Source organism: Lissotriton helveticus, chromosome 5_1 (genome assembly GCF_964261635.1).
Source record: "Lissotriton helveticus chromosome 5_1, aLisHel1.1, whole genome shotgun sequence".
NCBI classification, from domain to species: domain Eukaryota; kingdom Metazoa; phylum Chordata; class Amphibia; order Caudata; family Salamandridae; genus Lissotriton; species Lissotriton helveticus.
This window is the reverse complement of record NC_136065.1, coordinates 1,336,827,589-1,336,850,581: the sequence shown is the minus strand read 5'-3', so window position 1 is coordinate 1,336,850,581 and position 22,993 is coordinate 1,336,827,589. Positions and strand designations below refer to the sequence as shown.

General features: G+C 44.2%; 1 protein-coding gene across 1 annotated transcript in view; it reads left to right on the top strand.

Annotated features, from left to right (window-relative positions):
• Positions 1–8,826: 8,826 nt before the first annotated feature.
• LOC144755369 (uncharacterized) overlaps positions 8,827–22,993 on the top strand; it is a 231,370-nt gene continuing 217,203 nt past the window's right edge. The window contains exon 1 of the mRNA XM_078644200.1: positions 8,827–9,061. Coding sequence (XP_078500326.1) covers positions 8,850–9,061 — 212 coding nt within the window. The 5' untranslated portion in view covers positions 8,827–8,849. The remainder of the gene's footprint in view (positions 9,062–22,993) is intronic.

Below are 22,993 nucleotides of genomic sequence, written 5' to 3'. Positions count from 1 at the left end.
AAGAGAACAGCCACTTTCTAAAAGTGCTATTCTCCAACACAGGATTTAAAAACACCCTTCACTAAAAGATGTGTCATTAAATTCTGAGTCCAGGGATATCTTTCACTTATGTCCCATCTTGTTCCTATGGGAAGATAGGCTGGTATCACATGGGCCCAGCCTCCTCCATGTTACTCTATGGAGCAAGATAGCCTTACAGCAGTGAGCACATAAAATGGCTGCAGCCCACTACCAGAGCCTAGTACCTGCACTAGCACATGCTCTACCTTATCCATACACTGCACCCTGCCCAGGGGGGTACCTTGAGCCTTCCATAGGGGTGACTGATGTGCACAGACAGGGAAGGGTTAGGCCTAGCCAGTGGGGACATTGGCCAGGCTGACATGGCAGTCACTGACTGCACACAGGCTCTGCGCTGGCAGGCCTGAGTCACCATTTTAAAGCTACTCATGTGGGTGGCGCAATCTGCGCTGCAGGCCCACTAGTAGCATTTGTCATCACCAGCCCTGGCACACACAGTGCACTTTACTAGGGACTTCGTGGTGATACAAATATGCCAATCAGGTATATTCAATCAATATCACAATTTACAGAGGGAGCACTTACACTCTGACACTGATCAGCAGTGGCAGAGTGTCCAAAGCATCTAAGTCAGCAAAAACGAAATCCAGCACAGCATCAAAACACATGAGTCAGAGGCAAAAAGATGGGGGAAGAACCACGCCAAAAGGTGTCAGGTCTAACAACGCCCATCCCTAAAAACCCCAAGGCCAATCCTAATGACCCTAACAACCTCCGCCCTATCTCCAACCTCCGCCTACTCTCCAAAGCCCTTGAAAAATGCGCCCTACTTCAATTGGATAAGCACATTGACACAACCTGCTTGACCCCGTACAATCCGGCTTCTGCAAAGGTTGCAGCACTGAAACCGCACTTCTTAACATTGTCGATGACATCCACCTCGCCCTGGATAAGGGTGAGACTTGCATACTCATCCTGCTCGACCTCACAGCTGCATTTGACACAGTAAACCATTCAACCTTACTCAATGCACTCAAAGATCTTTTCGGCGTTAATGGCACTGTCCTAAACTGGTTCAGACATAGAACCACTACTTCCAACATAGAACTCAACAAATCAAAATTCAAAACGGCCTCTCCAGCCCCACATCTGTCTCCCTCGGTGTAACCCAAGGATCTATCCTCTCCCCTGCCCTCTTCAACCTCTTTATGGAACCCCTTACCTTCATACTTAAACAAGCCAAAATTAACTAGCACCTGTATGCTGACGATACCCAACTGTACTATAAAACCAAATCCCACTCTGATATCGTACACCTCAACACTGCCCTATCCAAGATTCAATCCTGGTTCTTCAACAACCATCTCAAACTTAATCCAAACAAAACTTAAATCATTCTCTTCTCTTCTAAAAACAACTCTCTCCCCATTCAAGCATGGATCGCTGACCTTAATGCCCTTAACTGCTCTCTCTCCCTCGCCGAATCAGTTAGATCTCTTGGCATCACCATCAACAGTAAGCTTGCGCTCAATACCCATATAAAATACTCGGCAAAAGGAGCACTCTTCACACTCCGGCATCTCAAAAAAATCAAACCGTTCATTCCAGCCTAAGATTTCAAATCGGTTATCCAATCTCTAATCCTTTCAAAGATTGACTACGGAAACGCTTTACTTTCCGGAACACCCAAAGTTCACCTTGCCCCCCTCAAATCTATCCTCCACTTAGCGGCCAGGCTAACAACTGACCGTAAGCATTCTGAACACATCTCACCTGCCCTCAAGGACCTCAAATGGCTTCCCATTGAAGGCAGATCCTCCTATAAAATTGCCTGCATTACACACAAATCCCTTCATTAAAAGACACCAATTTACCTCTCCAACAAACTCACTAAAGCAGGTTGCGCCCGGACGTTAAGAATCACCAACTCTCTTCTTCTCGTCCCCCCGCTGTTAATAAAAAAGCCTCTCAGTCACGATCCTTCCCTGGAATGGCCCCCAGCATTTGGAATGCCCTCCCCAAAGATCTACGATGTACCCCTTCCTATATCGGTTTCAAAAAAGACCTTAAAATACACCTGCTCAACAAATATTGGGGTACTTTATCCCTCTCCTACCATATTTGTTTCTACCCACCCCTCCTCCCTCAATCACTTCCGCTTTCCTCCCTCGCTCCTCACACTTCCCCATCCTGATCCCCATCCATCCTACTTCCTTCTTTTGCCATCCTAACTTTTCCCCTCCCTCTCCTTCTCACATACTTAATCCCTCCTACGTTATTCTGACCACTGAACTTACCCTTATGCACTGTCATACTGTTATTGTCTATATTGTTCAATTGACTCTTTTATTCCACCATGTATAAATGCTTCATTTTATATCAATTGTTCTGTTTTTTTCCCTAAATAATTTTTATGCAAATGTAAAGCGCTCTGATTTCCCGGGTGGAGCTAGCGCTATATAAAACTTCTTGAATAAATAAATAAATTTCACTTTCCCTCCTTTTTCTTCATTATCACATATGAGGACCTCGAAATACATGGCATGAGGATGTGTGCTGTACAAAACCTTCCTGTGTGTTTCATTTAATAAACTATATTGTTGTGCATGTATAATACGAACATAGGCCACCCAAAGAGAGCATATAACAACTAACTTGCCTCTTTAGTTCACTGTTGGCACTTTTATCAGGGTTGGGGTAAGAAATAATGTTTCTAAATTCATGTTTGGAACCTATCACTTATAAATTAATGCTTTTAAATGCAGTGATATAATCAGTGGTACTAAGGTAAAAAGGTTCGCCATATTCATTTAAAACACTTTTTGAATTTTGAAGCGACTCATATTTTTACACTTTTGCTGCAAGACTGTCAGGACTTGCATGCCTCGCCAGAAGAAACTCCCAAAAAGAAGCCCATGCTGGAAAACCTCATTACGGCATTTGTTGATGTACTGCGGCACTCTGCCATATTGAGAAGGCAGTTGTCCGTCCCAAAAAACAATGCGGCATGTAGCGGTCTAGTTGATTTGCGTAGTTGCGAGAGTGGCTGGTAATGCGCGCGCCTCGCTCTGCGCACTTCAACCGGGTTTTTCATCTGACAGGAGTTTCCTAACGCTTGCTGTCGCTTCTTCAAGAAGATATTCCTTAGAATCCCGTTTCTGCCTGCACTCGTCTACTTCTATGGGAAGTATGAACGGAATGCTTTTGCCTAGGTAAAAAAGAATTGTTCTTAATTAATTTTTTCTCCTCAGAGAATTCGAGTCAGCTGCCTTCAGTGACAGTGTTTGGAGGGCATTCGTTTGGGACATTGGAGCAGAGAAACCAGGAGAGTCTTCAGTCAAGAGAAGACCTCAACTCTCTCAAGTAAGCGTATTTGTACTGTTTCTTGAGTCTCAAGGCTATGACTAGAGGTGATATAATCTTCGGATAATTCAAGTTCTGAAGGATAAAAGGATCCTCGAGCCTATTGAGTCTAGTTAATCTTTTGGATTGTGCGACTTGATAAAAGACTTTCAGAGTATCAGAGTTTAGTGAGTTCCATCAAGAGACTTATTAAAGACTATACCAGAGCTCTAAGACCAAGTTCTTCTTGTTATTGGATTTGCCATTTTGACTACTATTGCCTAAAGAAACTCAGAGACTTAACGTAGGTAGAATCAGCAGACCTTTGAGGAGTCTTCGTTGGTGCTTTTCATCGAGGCTCCATCTGGGTGCCAGTTCGTTCTTCCTGTGAATCAGATATTTACATCACTACAGACAAACAGATTTAGGGAGGAGCTAGCTTCTAGTTAGACACGGGTAAAACCCCCAAAGGTTAATTAGAAACGCAAAAAAAAATTAAGTACATTATTTAATTGTGCCAGAAGATTAATAAATATTTTGCCTTGCAGCTAAGTTGCAGTCCAGATCTGGGTTGGAGCCAGTGTCTGAAGCCTGTCTCTCTTTTGTTTGTCTTCCACTTCCCCTTTCCCCTCGAGGTTAATTCTATGGACAGCGAATTCTAGGTTGTCCCTGGTCTTGGCCAAGGGGGGAGTTGGGGTAAGAGCTTCTGTTCCTGAGGGGGCCGTTTCAGTGTATCCTTTGAGTCTGACAAAGACGTGTAAAAATGATGGTGTTTCTAAATTAAAGCTGTGCGGCGGAACTACCGAGTTGCATCCTTTCTTTAACACCAATTAACTTTTAAATAAATGCTTGCCTGTTTATTTGACATATTTTTATTGTTAGTGCTGAGTCGAATAAACAGCAGCCGAGTAATCCTGTTGACCAGGGGCCACATGTACAAGTCAGAAGGGCCGCATGCGGACCCTGGTCCGTACTTTGAGTAGCAATGCTCTAGAGCAATAAGTCACGTTTATACCAATGTAAAAGCTCCCTCAGGGCTGCTACATGGAGTGGAAGTATTTGTGGGTTGCAGAATCACACTGACCCAATGATAATGTTATAAAGCAACAGTAATCAGAAAGGTCCACCTCTAAGAGGATCGGTGTGTATCCTGTTGTTTATGGAATACACACAATGTGTTAAAATACCCCTCACACACCAAAAGGGCCCTTGGTGTCATGCTTCATCATCGGGGTCTTCCCGCCCGGCTGCCGGACGGGGCAGTGCTGCGACAAGCGACTACGCTGGAGCACCTTTAAATGTGGGTGCTACTTTATTGTGGAGAAACATTAGTGAGTGACAGGGGGATCTGTCCCCGGTCCTGACGAAGGGGCATGGCGCCCCGAAACATGTTGACCCGCACAGGAAAGTAAGCCCATTAACCCGCTTATCCTTTCCGACACCACTTTTTTAATAATACCAGCCAGTGTTTATTAAATAGTTTTTTCTATCACCAGGCCAGGTATTTTTTAACATCACCTTTTCATCACCCCTGACCCCACTGACACTCACTCAAATTCACTCACATAGCACCCACATTTAAAGGTGCTCCAGTGTAGTCGCTTGTCGCAGCACTGCCCCGTCCGGCAGCCGGGCGGGAAGACCCCGATGATGAAGCATGACACCAAGGGCCCTTTTGGTGTGTGAGGGGTATTTTAACACATTGTGTGTATTCCATAAACAACAGGATACACACCGATCCTCTTAGAGGTGGACCTTTCTGATTACTGTTACTTTCGCAAGAGGAGGACGTGCCCACCTCGGTGCCACACAGCACCACCTCTTCCTTCCCCTTTTTTGATTTCCTTAATAAATGTTATAAAGCAGCCTTCTACCTTATGTGAAAAGATGTTGCCAAAGAGTTTGGTGACCATATAGCACAATGAGACCAAAGGTAGAGTTGGCCTACAGGTCATGGAACCCCCAGCTCACCTGAAATAGTCTTTAATATACAGAAGTGGTATTCCAATGCTGAGAATACATTTTTTGACCTCATTCTTCCCAAACCCTCTTTAAAATTCTAAGTCATATGTTCCATCATATGAAAGAGAAAGTATCATTACCAATATGTGAAATAAATGAGGAATCTATTGTACAAAGTTAAACACACAACATGCCACTGGTAATTTGCAGCAGAAAACATTTTAGAAGCAGTTTCACTTAAGTCGTATTGTAAAACTGTAGATCAGGATTTCTTTGCTGAAATGTAGTGTTTCTTGCTTCCGTGTAATGAACTCTAGCCATTAAAAAAACATATTGTTTCAACATTAGTTGTAATTCTGCTCCATGACTGCCCTTGACGTGTCGACGGGGTTTGCCAGCAGGCATTGTGACAATACAGCTCAACGATGAAACCTAATGTAGTAAAGTAGCTTCAATGTGCAGGATGCAAACGCTACAGCTCTTTCACGCCCTTCACTCTCCTCCATCAACACTGCACCCAATCTGTCTGCACTTGTGTCAGTTATCACAATAGTATTGTCATTGGGATAAAAAAGTTTTAACATTAACGCTTCAATAATGGATTTGTTTACTATCTCAAAAGCTACCTGGCATTCATTTTCCACTGATACCTCACCTCTTTCTTTAATAATGCTCGTAGTGCATGTACCTTTTCCGTACAATCCTAGGAAGGGCCTCAACTGTTCTTTGTCCTGTGGGGCAGGCGCTTTCTCGATTGCCTCAACCAATTTCACCTTAGGTTTTATACCTTCACATGACAGAGTGTGACCTAAGTGCTACTCCGTCAGCTTCTAATTTATATTTCTCCAAAGCAATAGTTCATCCTGCTTGTTTTAAACTTTCTAATATATCCTTTAATCTTGTGTCATGCTTATTTTTGTCACCAACACCAATATATCGTCTCGGAAAAATAAGATATTAGACAACCTAGTCAAAACATTCTGCATAACTCTCTGGAATATAGCAGATGCTGATGCAAATCTGAAAGGCATATATGCACAAATGATATGCCCCTTCAAGTGTGATAAATGATGTCCGTTGTTTAGAATCAGAATGCAGACATATCTGGTGGTATGCGCTGGACAAGTCTAGTGTGGTATAACATTTTGCTTCTCTCACACTCAAAAGCATTTCATTGATAGGAGGAAGCAGATGGCGATCCACCCATATATAGTAAGTAAGTATAGTCGTTTAGATCTCTCAAGTCAACGCGCATCCGTATTTTTCTATTGGATTTCTTGGCAAGTACAACTGTGCTAAGCCACTCCGATGCTTCAATGCGTTCAATGATTCGAGCACAACATAAATGGTCTAATTCTGCGTTTAGTTGCCCACTCAAGGCCAATGGGACATTCCGGACCTTGCGAACTTTAGGTACTGTATTTTCCTTTACAATGATAGGGTATTCGAACTTTCTTACACACCCCTGTTTCTCTTGAAACAGATTGGGGAACTGAGCAAACACAAGGAGATGATGGATGGAGTGCTGAAACTTCTCAAACACTCACCCCTAGCCACAGATCTGGGTTGAATCCATCATCGTTCTTTAGCTTACGTGGCCTCCCCAGCTCAGACACAGCTATATGCAAATCAGTCTTGACCCTGTGCCTCATGGGAACAGTCCAGCCCGAACTGCCAATCCATGTCTTCCCTGGACCGGAAACAAGCATCCTGGGACCGGTTTCGGGGTAACACCCCTCATCAGCCAGGCTAGCTTGAATGCTGAGGCGCCTTGGCGCTGGAAGTAGTATGTGCATCATCTGAAAAAGGCTGGGGAAATATTTACTGTTTATTTGGGTTGAAAGAGACAAGTCTTCAGCAGCTTTCTGAAAGAGGATCTGTTGGATTGTAGTCTTATTGCAACCCGCAGAGTATTCCAAAGTTTCGCTGCCCGATAAGAAAGACTTTTCCCATTCCACCTGGCCCTTTGGATCTTAGGAACATGACCCAGCCCGGCACTTGCTGATCTTAGGTCCCGCTGTGAGTAATACCAGGAAAAAGGTTTCTGTAAGTCGCAAGACCCTCCCCAAATACTGTTTTTGTGTGCCAGGCAGAGTGCCTTAAACTTAATACTTTGCTGGACCAGTAGCCAGTGGAGGTCCCTGAAGCTATTGAAAATGTGATGACATTTAGGGATGTTGAGTAGGATCCAAGCTGTGGCAGTCTGCAAAGACTGAAGTTTTGATAGTAGACGTTTATCAATGCCCAAAAAAAGGGCATTGCAGTAGTCTATTCTGGAAAGGATCAGGGCAGCAATCCCATTTTAAAAAACATTCTTGTGGAATAAAAGGGAGGATCTTTCGCAGGATTTTAGGAAAAAGATACAGGAGAATGTAACAAGATTACATTGTTCCGAAAAACTGAGCTGATCATCAAAATATTATCCCAAGAGATCTCTGAATTTACATGATACGGCTAGTGTTCGTAGGACTGACACATAGTGCTCAATTGAGTCGCCGGGTAATTGTGTCTGTGAGAAAAATTTAAGTTTCTCTACTGCTATAGCAGCCGCAGTCGGTAGTGGAGGTACCTGCCTGGCGGTGACGCGGGGAGGGGCAGGGTGGGGGGTAGTAATCTATGGATTACGGAGCTTTACAGGTAAATAAACATATAAATAAATAAAACTAATTTCGTTGCGCGCACTGCATCACATTTGGGGATGCAGTGCGCACAACGAAATTCTTTTTATTTATTTATATGTTTACTTACCTGTAAAGCACCGTAATTCATAGACTACTACCCCCCCCCACCCTGCCCCTCCCCCTTCCCACGTCACCGCCCGGCAGTACTCCCACTACCGACTGCGGCTGTACTATACTAGTTTTATTACAAAAATGTTGTTCTAAGGCCCTTCCGGCTCTTCATCCACATCATTTTCCTCATCGTGCCTGTCTCTTCATACATGCAACATTTTTAAAACCTTCCTGCCTTCTAAACCTAATTTATGCTTGAAAATAGCTAATTTTCTTTTTGCAAAAAAATGATCATCCGCAATGGCCTCCAAACATTTTTCGAAAGACTCCCTCTAATCTTCCCACACCATACTAGGCAATCCTGGATCTTGCGAAAATGGGGGGAGGAGATACAGTACACCCATTACAATAATATTAGGATCACAGCAGTTAGGAAAATAACAAAAGTAGATACCAATAAAATGTAATAATAAAACTGGTCATTGTTGTCTTGTTGCCATGCACTACTAGATACCCTTACTCTGCTTGGCCCTCTATCTATGATGAATGTTTTTTGTTCCATCAGCAGGCTAACAGTGTAGGTAGGTGTGTAGTGCCCTATCTATGATGTTTCTAAACAATCAGGTAACCCCAAACAAGTGCAGGATGCTGTATGCAATCCGCTGGTACTGCAGAAAATCCGACCAATCGAATTGAGGTTTCTACTGATGACAGAGCAGCCTAAGAACACTGCATGAATGCTTCTTTGGCCACGCCCCCTTTTCCTCTCACTGCTGAGTCCGCACTTGTGAAATGGCTGCAATTCTTGCCTGTGCTGTTTCTGCCTCCGGTGAACCCCGCGGAGACATGGCTGTCGTTGACTGTATAGTGAAGCTTGGAGGCAGCGCTCTGACACACAAAGGGCAGCTGGAAACTGTGCGACCGGACGCCCTCCAGAGAGCAGCCGCCACCGTGAAGAGGCTTCATGCCGAGGGGAAGAGCTGCATCGTTGTGCACGGAGCAGGGTGAGCCAAAGGTGGCCTCTGGGTGCCTGACTGCAGTGGGATTTAATCTTCGCCGTATTATTTTATTAATTCAGCAAATTTAGGCAGCGCGAGCGGGGCGATAAGCATCAAATCGTTTTACAGAAGAGCAAGTGCTGAAAATCGTGAGAAACTTAATGGTGTCTGTATTAAAAAAAATGCACACATTAAAAAACAGCACTTTTACCTATTGTCAGAGAATGTAGCCCATCAACCTTAATGACACTTTCACTTTGTATAACATCAGAAGCAAGCATACGCACTTCCTGTTATCTTTGTTTAATTACATTTCTTAATTTGATTTAAGGCGGCAATAGCGGTTCATAGGCACTCTCGATCTCGACATGCTTCCATGCTGCAGGACCTGAGTTAGTGGGTCAGAGCCTTTAAAAGTCTGTGTATGCCGCATCCGGCTCTTGCGAAACGTGTCCCTCATCGGCCATTGTAAACTCGTTCAATCCTATATGCCCTGACAGGAGGTCCGAGGTAAAGCAAACATTGGCAAAGCCAATAGGTCTCAACTATGTTAGACCTATTGGCGTTGTCAGTGTTTTTAAGCATGTTTTACAAAAGCCTACCTGCAGTGCAGCTTGGCTAAAAGTATAACATAATAAACAAGCATGTACAATGCAATGGCCTCGTCTTTGTTAACCCCTTGCATGCTGATGACGGCCCCCATCCGTCATGCACTACGGCGCTCGTGTGCTGATGATGGCTGGGGCCGTCATAAACCCGCCCACTCGCGATTTTGCCGCACAGGCGCAGAATCGCGGCAGCATGCAAGGGATTAAAGTAAGAGCTATTGGCATTGCTCATGACATTATTTTTGTTTTTAAAACATATAAATTAAATGGCATTGTCATTTACAATGCCAATAGCTTAATCTCTCACAAATGAAAGACCTATTGCATTTGCACCCACACTCACACCCAGAGCCACACACACCCAGAGCCCGACACACACAGAGCCCCACACACACACACACACAGAGCCCCCCCACACACACAGAGCCCCCCCCCACACACACAGAGCCCCCCCCCCACACACACAGAGCCCCCCCCCCACACACAGAGCCCCCCCACACACACAGAGCCCCCCCACACACACAGAGCCCCCCACACACACACAGAGCCCCCCCACACACACAGAGCCCCCCCACACACACAGAGCCCCACACACAGAGCCCCCCCACACACAGAGCCCCCCCCACACACAGAGCCCCCCACACACACAGAGCCCCCCACACACACAGAGCCCCCCACACACACAGAGCCCCCCACACACACAGAGCCCCCCACACACAGAGCCCCCACACACACACAGCCACACACACACACAGCCACACATACACAGACAAGAGCCACACACACAGAGACAGAGCCCCCCCCCACACACACACACAGCCACACACACACACAGCCACACATACACAGACAAGAGCCACACACACAGAGACAGAGCCCCCCCCACACACAGAGCCCCCCCACACACACAGAGCCCAACACACACACACACAGAGCCCAACACACACACACACACAGAGCCCGACACACACACAGAGCCCGACACACACACAGAGCCCGACACACACACAGAGCCCAACACACACACACACAGAGCCCGACACACACACAGAGCACGACACACACACACACACAGAGCCCGACACACACACACACAGAGCCCGACACACACACACAGAGCTCAACACACACAGAGCTCAACACACACAGCCCGACACACACACAGCCCGACACACACACAGCCAGACACACACACAGCCAGACACACACTCATACATACACATACATACAACACCACGCCACCACCTTTCTTAGACGGTGACTATTGCACTCTAATTTTCTGGTGGAAGGGCTCTCTCAAACAGTGATCTAGCCTCGTTTAACATTTTTTTCAGGAAACAAAGTCACGTGCATTGGGCTGGCGACCGAGCAATTTTGCACCAACTACTACAAAATGTCATTTGCACTCATCCTCCAGTGTACTATTACTATTAGCATAACCTGAAATAGGAATGTTGCACTAGTTGGTGTGTTTTTATTCGGGAGTACAAATTTGCTGGTACACAATTCTTAATTTGTTTGCAATGTGGGCAATCTGATGCTGGAACTATCGGTCTACAGATATATTGCCATGTAGTTAACATTCAAATAAGGGCAATACGTATACTTTTCTGGGGCGTTTGCCTCGAGAGGGAATACCTCTTGTCCCATCCACAAGTTGATGCTGAGTCAAAAGGAGGGCAAACCTACAACAAGGGCATCACAGAAACAAACTGGATACCAGGTAAAGCACCACTATGCCTGCGCCACAGGTGGGATTCACATTTTCTGGCCTTAGGGCACCAGCACCAGAAGGCGCCAAGAAACAAGAAGAGTCCAGAAAAAACGGCAGGGTTCTTGATGAATGGGGAGTGCTCCAGCTGCAAAATAACACTACCTGGAGCGCCGAACGCCCTTAGCACATCACCCATCTGCACACAGGGAGGACAATGCAGGCAGGGAGTGGGGGAGTATGAAATATATCTCTTCTGGGTCTTGGCGATTCTGCTTAGCAGCTGTTAGGGTTTGGTACGCTGCACTCACTTCCATTGAAACAAGTCATTTGTGGTTAGCGCTCTCGTCTGCCGCTGCTCATGAAACCGTCTCAGCAACACTGGGAGGGGGGTGTCAGTAAACTTAATGGAGCATCACCACTCAGCAATAGTTGTGCTTCCAGGGTAAACTGAACGGGACATCACAATAAAAACCCCCGGTCCCACACATTAAAACCCCCCGGTCCCACACATTGTGTTATCGACCGGACCCGTAACTGGGCATCTCAGGAGCAAGCATAGACTGCGAGCCATTATTGGCGAACGCTCGGGATGCTAGTCAAGTGCGAAGCGGGAATTCTGCCATACAAAAAAACACCCGCCCGAAGATCATTACCTCAATTCCTGGAAACGTGCTGCATGTCTTCCACCGGTCAATCCCCTATATGCAATGGGCATGAGTTTAAGCCTACGAAACCCCACCCCTTACTTCCACCTGCTAACCAATCCGATTGCATGCCCAGCATAACTCTACAAAGCATATTTTAAATAAATGAGAAACACCGTCGCCATCTTTGATTGAACAACCAGGCCGACCCGTAGTGGGCTAACCCTCGCAAGCATGGCCAACACCATCCAAACGTACACATGAAATCGCCTAATCAGTTTAAAAAAAAAAAATAGTTTTCCTTGTTTTGGGATAGCATTTGTACATTAACATATGGTTCACTTACATGATCTTGTTCTGAACTGTAGACAAATGGGCATATTTAGATGAAGATTTTTCAACTGTAAAATTACATGGGGGATCGGGGACTGTAGGGAGTACGGTTGGGGGCCGGAGAGATGAAGAAAAACGGGGAGGGCGGGCTCGGCAGCGGCTTCGCTGCTAGAGGAGGGAAAGGGAAGTCTCTGGGGAGGATCTGGTGCTGAAATGAAAACAGAACCGTGTGCGAGTGCACTGGCAGGCTCTGTGCTCGATTGAGGATCCTGGTGAGTGGCCGGTCCCTAAGCCCCGTCTTTTTCGGATTGGGGGCGTGTTTTGCAATGATGACATCAGAGAGAGAAAGAAATGAAAAAACACACAGAGTCCGAAAAAGACGGGGCTTAAACGGAGTGAAGCCCCTCTCCTCCAATGGCTGGCCTCCGTTTAGGAAGCCAGCAAATGGAGAAGAGGGGCAGGTTCAAGCCCCACTACTAGAGACATAAAGTCTTGGAGCGAGACTGCGCAAGCGCAGCCTACGCAGGCCGAGACCTAAAAAGTGCTATGACACCTTCAACGATGGCTGTGTCATATCGATGTTTTACTACTTGTAACCATACTGCACAGAAGCCACACATCTGTACACCCGTGGCTCAAAAACATTGTATAGCCAAATAGTAGAGCTATTTGGTTTGTCAGTGTTTTCTTTATTGTACATCAGTGTGGGTGCTGTGAAGCATAGTTGAAAGTAAGAAAAAAGCGCTATAAAGAAGCCAGCGTTGAACATGTCTCAGCACCTTTCTAAAAAAAAAACTTTAGCCATGGTGCACTACAGTTAGGCTGCTGAACAAAATGGCTGTAAACATTGACAAAGCCAGTAGGCCTTGCATAGGTGAGACCTATTGGCTTTGCCAATGCTTGTATGTATCAGTTTCTGTGATAGTCTACTCTAGCAGATTCCCAGCATTGTGACTAACGTGTTGCTATTGCAACTCGGCAGAATGCATTATTATCACCTTTCAGAGCATAAAAGTTTGTCATTCTGATTGTATTCAACCCCGTTGGTTGCACAAAGGTTACCTAAGGGGCCTAACTCACGCTTGAAATCTATACACTATTTAACTCATTAACTGTTTGTTTTCACATACAAATGTAAAAGAACTGGGCTGTTTATATTTAGAGACTAGGCTAATTTGGTGGCAACACCTTTCAGTGCATCAGATGCATTAACGCGCTAAACGTTCTTTGTGGACATGTTGAAAGGTGTCTGCGACCAGGCTCGACTTTTTAAGAATCCTTAAACTCCCACGTGTATTGTAACAACAAACTTCCTGATAGTAAACCCCCAAAACAGTAAAGAACTACAACAGATTTTACTGTTGGTTAACTGTTAAGGCTTGTAAGTGGAAAGGAAGGAGCAATCTGTAGCCACACAGGGAGGCTTCGGTTTCAGCACTAGTCTGTCTGTTGCAGTCCCCTTCCAAGGATGATTGTGGTATCCTAGGTTATAGAACTGAACCTGTTGTTCTAGGTTCTGTAACCTAGGAGCTGGAGTCATTGGTGAGATTGCTCCTGACTGCCATGCTGTGAAGTACCTCTTAACTCCTCTGTGGATGAGGTCCTTCGGATATCTTTAACTTGTCCAGAAGTAAATTGCACCCCATTATCAGGGAGAATACTGGATGGAAAACCTTCTTTCTCAAACAATTCCTCCAAAATTTTTAATACATCACCTGATTCAATCGAATTCACAATCTTTATCTCAGGCCACCTTGAATACATGTCTAGACAAACAATTACATATTTGACTACCGAACCAACCTTAACAGGACCAAGAATGTCCATAGAAACATACGTCCATGGACCAGACGCTCTCTCTCTAATAACCATAGGTTGTGTTCTACATTTTAATACTTTATCACTCTTGAGGCACTCTAAACATTCTCTAACCTCCCTCTCAATCATCAAATCCATAGAAGGCCACCAGAAATTTTCTCTGACCCTTTCTTTGGTTTTCGAGATACCCATCTGACTGGAATGGGCTCTTTTTATTAAAATTAATCTCAAGTCCATAGGAGGGATAAGTTTACTGCCCCTCAAAAGTATTCCTTCAACAATAGGGAGTTCATTCCTGACCTCCCAAAAACTCAACAAAACTACCTCACACTTACTTTTCACTTCCCAACCTTCCGAAACCATTTTCATGACACATTGCAAAGAAGTGTCTTTCTTTAACGAAGCCTTCCATTCATCTTCTTGTATTACACCTTCAGCGACAAAACAGACCTTTAAATCTTCAACAAAATCCTCACCAGCAAAATCCTCTTCCAAAGGTTCAATGTCATTTATCGAATCACCAACCAACCTTGACAAACAATCAGCTTGTAAATTACTAGCCCCAAAGACATAGTCTAATTGATAATCAATTTCAGCACCACGTAAACCTCTTGAAATAAAGGCAATCGTTCTATATACACCGTTCGATCTTTGTAGTAACACACCTCCCAAACCTCTAGAACTAGCATCAGTCATTACCACCACATCATCATTAACATCGAAACGCCCAAGGTCTGATGCATTTTTCTAAACTAGTCTTAATATCCAAAAATTCTTTCTCACATTGGTTTGACCAAACAAACTCCGAATTCTTTTTCAACAAATGTCTTAGATTTAAAGATCTCTCTGCAAACTTTGAAATGAATTTGTAATAAAATTCAGCCATCCCAAGCAATTTTTTAGGTTGAATTCCTCTGTTCGTGACTAAATGACCCAAGTACTCAATTTCTTCGATCCAAATTTACATTTAGCCTTTTTTAGAGTCAAACCAGATTTTAAGATGATGTCTAACACTTCACAAAGTCTAGTGTTATGTTCAGTCTCAGTTGAACCAGACACTAAAATGTCATCCTGATAGATCTTCACACCCACCACACCCCTTAATATCCTTTCCATGGCACGTTGAAAAACTGAAGCTGCCGATATGAGGCCAAAAGGCATCCTTAGAAATTTAAAGGTACCAAAGGGTGTAGCGAATGTTGTTAGATCTTGACAATTTTCTGTAAGTCTAATTTGGTGGTATGCTGAACTAAGATCTAAAGAGGAAAAGTACCTTGCACCATTGAGCATACTCAATATCTCACTTATATTGGGTAAAGGGTAGTTAGTGATCTACAATTACAGCCTTGTTTAATTCTCGCAAGTCCACACAAAGACGAGCCTCTCCATTGGCCTTACGAGCCATCACAACAGGAGAGACCCATTGAGAAGCTTCAACCTCTTCAATTATACCATTGGCTACAAGTTTGTCTAGTTCAATTTTCATAACATCTCTAACAGCCATTGGTACATTTCTAACCTTTGCAGCTTTGGGAATTGCGTTGTCTTTCAATGTTATCTGATGTAAGTAGTTCTTTAAACATCCAAGTTCATTTTTAAAAACGTCAGAAAACTTGTCTACTATATTGTTACAGTCAATATCAACAGAGTTGATGGATGGCTTCTCTCTTAAACATACCATTGGAGTAGCATTTGGTTCCAAAAAGACAAAAAGATCACGTTGATGCATCCAGCTTATCAACGAGTCCCCTTTTATCGAAACATACATTTTCCCAGAGATATTCCTATCCTTAAATTCTATAGAGCCCCAAAAGTATTCAGCCAACTTTATAGGTTCACCACCATATCCTTTCGGCTTTATATCAGGTTTTACCAACTTTGCACTGTCTTTAAGTTTTGCATCATAAAATGCAAAGGGTATCAGTGTAATTTTTGCTCCGGAATCAAAAAGCATAAGAATCTCTTTCTCGTTTACTAAAACCTTTTCAAGTGGACCATCTAATTTTTCTTCACTGTTTTCATAAATAAAAATTTCTTCAACAGCATCTTCATCCTCCCACTCAATTTCACTGACTTTGTTCTTGTTAGAAGTGCTGAAATGACAACATTCAGATGCATGTCCCTTCCTTCCACAAACCTTACAGGTCATCTTCCATCCAGGACACATTTTATTATTTGCTAAGTGACCCGCATCCCCACAGCGAAAACGCCTTCCCACAAAGTTCTTATAGCCAGACTTATTTTGCATAGTGTTTTTTATGCTTGAAGAATTAGTTCTTTGAAACTTTTCCTTTTCTTTGTCCTTTTCAACCACTTTCACAGTAGCATCTTGAGTCTTATTAGTAGCTACAGAATCTTTCTTCATAACTTCTACACAAGCTTGTGAATGTTCCGAAGTTTTGGCCATAGTTAAAACCTCATGTAAGGTCGGATAATTTTTTCCCCACATGGATTCCTTTGCCTTTTCTAAATTACACCCTAACATAAATTGGTCACGTAATCGTTCATCTGAAGAAGCTTCAAAATTACATGTGGAAGCCAATTTACGAAGAATAGTAATGTATTGTTCAACAGTCTCATCCTCATGTTGCATTCTTCTTCCAAAATGGTATCTTTCCCAAACCATACTTAATTTAGGCAGATAATGAACATCTAGTTTTTTAATCGCAATTTCATATTCATTTATGTCTGCCACAACATCATCAGTAAGTTCTGGAAGATGTTCATATACTCCTTGACCTTCCGCACCAAGACAATGCATCAAAAGTGCTGTTTTCCTCTCTGCACTCAAGTTCGCTCCACATACTTTAGCATAATTTGTGAACACTTTCTTCCATTTAGACCACTTTAAAGGTGGTTCACCTGGAGTGTTTAGAAAAAATGAAGGAGCAGGAACATTTTGCAACGCCATGGTACTGATAATATAAGAGAGTGGAAAAGAGTATAAAGTAATATTGAATGCCAAGAATCTTTAAATAACATTGATGTTTAAATTGTCAAAGGTGTGCGCGTCACCGCTCTGTCGTTTGCCACTATTATTATTTTTTTTTTTGTGTTTACTTGTTTTGTTTTTATAAGAAAGGAGGTGATGTGGTATCCTAGGTTATAGAACTGAACCTGTTCTAGGTTCTGTAACCTAGGAGCTGGAGTCGTTGGTGAGATTGCTCCAGACTGCCTCCTAACTCCTCTGTGTATGAGGTCCTTTGGATATCTTTAACTTGTTAATAAACAAGACTTTCTTTCATCCGTTATCGATTCCTGCCTACATTATTACAATGATCTTATACCAAAATCATCTCTGCAACACATTGGTATCAAAGTCCAACTCTGCCAGGGAGTCTGGCAGCGGCGGCTCCTCCACTATGGCGGAAGAGTCTTTCCCCACCCCTCCTCCACCCCGGTTGACCAGCTGAGGGAAAATAGAAATAAATTGATAATAAAATAGTATTATCACTTTATTTTCCCTCTGGATGCCGAAAATTTGGGGCGGGCCATGCCATGACGGGCACAGAAGGGGAGTGGTGGCCAGCACTTCTGTCAGTGCGCATGATGGTTTGGCCGGCTGTCTTAGGACGGCCGAACGGTCATATGCATTGACATCTCCTCAACCCGTGCTGCATTGTCGGTGGAGAGAACAGCAGGCATAGGATCCTAGTCCCCTTTGGAGTGGAAAACAAGCTAGCTCAGACCAATTCCGGCGCTTCTCTTATGTTGGCCAGCATGAGAGAAGTGCTGGGATTGGCCATGGGGAGTCTGGGAGCCTCAGCACGTACACAGCATTGTTTCTTTTGTCGTCCATACCCCTTCGCCGCAAAAACGCTGTCACATTCTGGGGCCTCTATGAGTGACACTGATGCTTGTTCAAACTTGTTCAGCACAAAAATGCCCAAGGCTGCATTATGTAGGTGACAGAGCGCTGATGGTCTCCCAGCTTCACTTTGTTTTCACCATGGGACTGTTAGAGGTTATGCCCTGTGGCATGGCGTCAGTCTTAGACTGAACAAAGCAAAACCAAAGGGGATGATGGACGGAGTGTTGAACATTGCAAGAATTCACCCCCAGTCAACTGATCTGGGTTTAATGCATCATCATTCTTTAGCTCACTCCGCCACCACAGTTCAGACATGGCCATATGCAAATCAGTCTGACCCTGTGCCTCAGGGGAACAGTCCAGCCCAAACTACCAAGCCATGTCTTACCTGGACCGGAAACAAGCATCCTGGGACTGGTTTCTGGCTAATCAGCCGTCATCATCCAGGCTAGCTTGAATCCAGTGGCAAAGTGAGCAAGGGACCCACGTCTGGGCATACCCTGCCAACTTAGGGCAAACAAAGCACTGTACTGGGGTGAATGCATGACATTGTTCTGCATTCTGTCTATCAACTGTTGTTTTTGTGTCAGTCTTAGACTGCCATACATACGCGTGTCCATTTCTACTGCCAGAGAGTTCCTGTTTGCTTGACACTCTCACAGAGCAGGAATCTGACAGAACAGACACTGGCCAAAATGTGTTAACAATGCTGCATTACTAATAGAGAATGTTTACTTAACTTTGAGAGCGAGACTGCAAAGTGGAAAAGGGGCGGAGCCCTGCCCCCAGTACCCTAATAAAGAAACCTCCGCTGCACATTATTCCACATATCCTGCAACAGCCTGCGGTGCGAGCTGCGCTACCATAGTTAAATCCATCGCCCAGCAGCTCAACAATCAGTGCAGCCAACTTTAAACTGCATGTATGAACAAGCAAGGCCTGGATCCTCTCACTGGACTGGACTGGACTGTTCCCATAAGGCACAGGGTCGGACTGATTTGCATATGGCCATGTCTGAACTGGGGTGGCTGAGTGAGCTAAAGAATGGTGATGGATTAAACCCAGATCAGTTGACTGGGGGTGAGTGTTTGATTTGCTCAAACGCTCCGTCCATCATCCCCTTTTGTATCGCTGGATCCTCTCACTACCTGACCTAGACTGCTACAATATTATTAAACGAACAGAGTGACCAGGTATATTGTTACTACCAAGTTAAATAGAACCTTAGACACACCGTTCTAAAGACTACGTGCTTTATTTCACTTAAGCTTGTGACTTTTTCAAGAACAAAATTGTATCATTCATTTCATATCATGAGATGGGCAACACATCATTTGGATGCACATTGTGAGTGTGAAATTTTCACATACAAAATGCATATGAACACAATAAAACAACACATTTGTGATTAGACACAGTGTGAAAAGGTTAAATCAAAAGTAAACATACATAAACACTCATAAACAGTGCGAATGACCAGTCCTTATTTACAAACTAGCACTAGGCGGACACTGTCTTGTTTAGCTATAAGGCTTACGGCTACTGTCCTGCCTGTGATGTGATGCCAACAATCCGGAATCCACTTATTTGAATGCTTTCACCTGACTATTGTAGCTTTTGAACAGGGCAGCCTAGTCTCACTTAAACTACATGTTTGTCATTTTTGGTTTTTAGTTTCTCAGACCCAGTCCTAGTCCTGAGGAGAACACCCAAGCAAGTTGGGGTTCGAAATGCGTTTGCTCCAGAGTATGGGTTAACCAACACAGGGCGTGCCTCAAGGGAATCAGTTTGAATTGTTGTTCCCCCCCTTTAGACAACATGTTGCAATGTACTAGTTACCCAATGCATTCTCCCTTTTGAGGTTCTCTGCCTTGATGCTCAGCCTATGGTGAGATCATTTAGAATGTTCAGTGGGTTTGTATTGAAAGGAGAATCAGCTGGTGTGGAAGGGCTGAGCACCGAGCAGGCTGCTCCTGGTGGGGCACATTTATCAATTAGACTAACATCCTGTAACTTAAGATGTAATCTCAAGAATAAATCTACTACCTTTTCTACAAGACTTGCCTGTGCATCATTCTTTGTTTTAACACAACACCTGTTGTAATTGTGTAACCCTACTACTCATGTCAACTTTAAACTCCCGCCCACTTGTGCCACAGGAGGCAGGGGCCAGTTCGCCTGTTAAGTCGCATGATGTCAATGAACTTGCACTCATTAGCAATTGGGTGCACTGACGCTGACCCGTTCTCCTGACGCCAGTGATATCACTGCCCGATGTCATGTGTCCTTGGAAACTTATTGTTACATTGTAGTCCCACTCTCTGTGCAGCTAAGCTCTAGCGACTGACACAGAGAGCCACAAGCCGGCCTGGAGCAGTGCGCGGTGCACGCTGTTACTCCAGCTTATAGGGAGCTCTATTATAGCAAGCCCTCGGCTTGACAGCTGAGGAGGCTTTATAATGCATGACATTGCTTTTCAGTGTGGTGATGCGGACCACCACAATGAAATGGGTTAGTCTAATGCCTGATACGTGGTACTTGGGAGGGCTGCCCACCTCAAACCCTGCCCGACACATTTCAGGGAGCCTACCGCTACTGGAGTCTGGAGAAACCTCTACAGTGCCGCCAATACAGTGGCCTGTGCTTCTGAAACACACCACAGGACACAGCACTAAGGAGCATTGGGAAAGGCAACCTTTCGCTGCTTAAAGACCCATTGAGTTTGCAAATGGAAACTAACTCAAAGGTGATTGGGGGGGGTTGAAGCAATGCAAAGGGTTAAGAGACACACTTATGAGATGGAGATATGCGGAGAGCAGCGGTGGCAGAGAACAACGCAAGCAAGAGAGAGCAATATGAGTGCGGGTGGGGGACAGAAGCACACAGGTGAGACAGCAAAGTGAAGTACACAGAAGCCCATGGTGTCGCAGAGCAACATATAGCAGTGGGAGAGGATAGAAGCACAAAAGGAGACTGCTGGTTTAACACTAACTCTCTCAAGGAGTGCTGTAAGCAGTGGTCGAAGTGGGCGGGATCGGCAGGGCACGGCATGCCCCTATTTCTTTAATTTGATTGATTCCGTTCCCCTACTTTATTATTTCAAACACACATCCAGGGACGGGCGGGGCGGGCAGAGAAGGAACGGCAACTTCTCTTCCTTCCTCATCAGAGAAGACAAGGTCCGACCTATTGTTTTGCCGCTGACAGCTGCCCCCCTCTCTTTCTCACTCATCCTCCCTCTCTTTCTGCTTGTTTCTCCTCACATACTGGAAACCGTGACCATGACTTCAAGAAACGTGTTCTCACCCTCTCTTTCCTCCTTTCGTTTATTTGTTCCTCTGTGAAATGGATCCAAAAACGAAAAACACTTTTGCTGGAAATGTCTTTCAGACATTTTTCTATTCCAAAGTGCAGCCTAGGGACGTAGAGAAATAAATGGTTCAAAATGGGCAAAAATAACTAAACTAATATTTCTTTATTTTATAGGCTCTTCAAAGAGATCTTAGAGACTAAAAGAACCAAAATGTAAAATGAAGCACTGGCCAGAAAACTAGACTTGGAGCCTGGTCGGTGCATCACTGTTGCAGGGAGAACTCCAGGTGACTTGTGGCAACGGTTAGGACTCAGTTCACCTCTTGAGGGAGTCGGGCGTTACATAGGCCAGCTCCTTTCCACTTTCTCATTGCTCTACAGTTGCTACTCTCTGTTAAAGAGGTTCTCAGCAAGACCCCTAACTTACACAGGTGAGACACTGGCTTAGTCAGAGATAAAAGTAAAAATAATAACAATAGCAGCAATAATTACAAAAATGTCGAAGTGTGACCCGAAAGTGATGCTGATGAAATACATATGCTTATTGTTGGGACGCAGCATATGACGCTCTCACCTCTGTGCACGAATTACACATGATCTCACAAACATGCATGCTTTCAGGATCGGAAGAAGATTGGGGGCGGGGGTTCCGCAGGGTGTGGGCACCACTTGAAGACAAGCCTCACATCTCAGAGTGAGGCGCTACATTAAACAGCTGAATGAATACACAGCAGGTTTTATAAGGAAGCTCAACTCTTTCAAGAACACTAAGGTCAGGAAAAGTGACGCACGTTTCAAATTCAGCCCAGGAAACAAATATAACAGTTTATCTCTAAGGAGTCACAGGACTCTCCCAAGACTTTAAACGGTGGCCACCACTGTAAACACCTGAAGTTCCTTGTGGTCCAGGGCATCCTTGATTAGGCAACTGTGATTCATAGTTGCTACAGCTGTGCAGATTAGAATTCGTGTAGCCTGTTAGTCTGAGAAGTCATCAAAATACATGTCTGAAATTTCCATATAAGATTTGTTTAAGGATAAAGACTTGTATTTTTTTTATTTTCACAAGTAGTCATCTACAGTATTGCAAACTCACAGGATTATGAGCAAATATATTATGTTTCTAAAAGCACTTGCTGCCTCCTTCCTGGCCTCCAGTAATTTTCGGCAACAATAAAAATGCCATTATAATTCTGGTGATTAATGTTCTTCCTAGAGAGAGAGATGGAGTTCTATCAAGTGAAAGTTTTGACTCTTGGAACGGGATCGTAGAGGGTTAATGTGCCTGCTGCAGAGAACATGTACCATGCAGATCACAACCTGCACATAATGTAAATAGATCAGTGGGTTACTGCTTTTGTCAGAGAGATCTTTTTGTTATTTGCAGTTTATAAGTTGAAATCCTAACATAGAACAGTGACCTATGAACTGTCATTTAGGAGCTGAATGGAAACTGCAAGGTATAAATTAGTGCATTGTTTTTCCCCTCCGTCGTTGATTATCCTAATGTTGCAAAAAGGGTTAATTTGGATCGAAATCAATTCTGGTTATTAAAGAGAAACCCCAACCATGGTGTTGCGTTCTAAATTCAGAGTTTGTGTTACTCCAGACCAACCACTATTAAACTATACTGCCTACCAGTATGGTTGACATTGGACTCCTACACCCTGTAGTCCTTTGGCTTATGTAATATTTCCT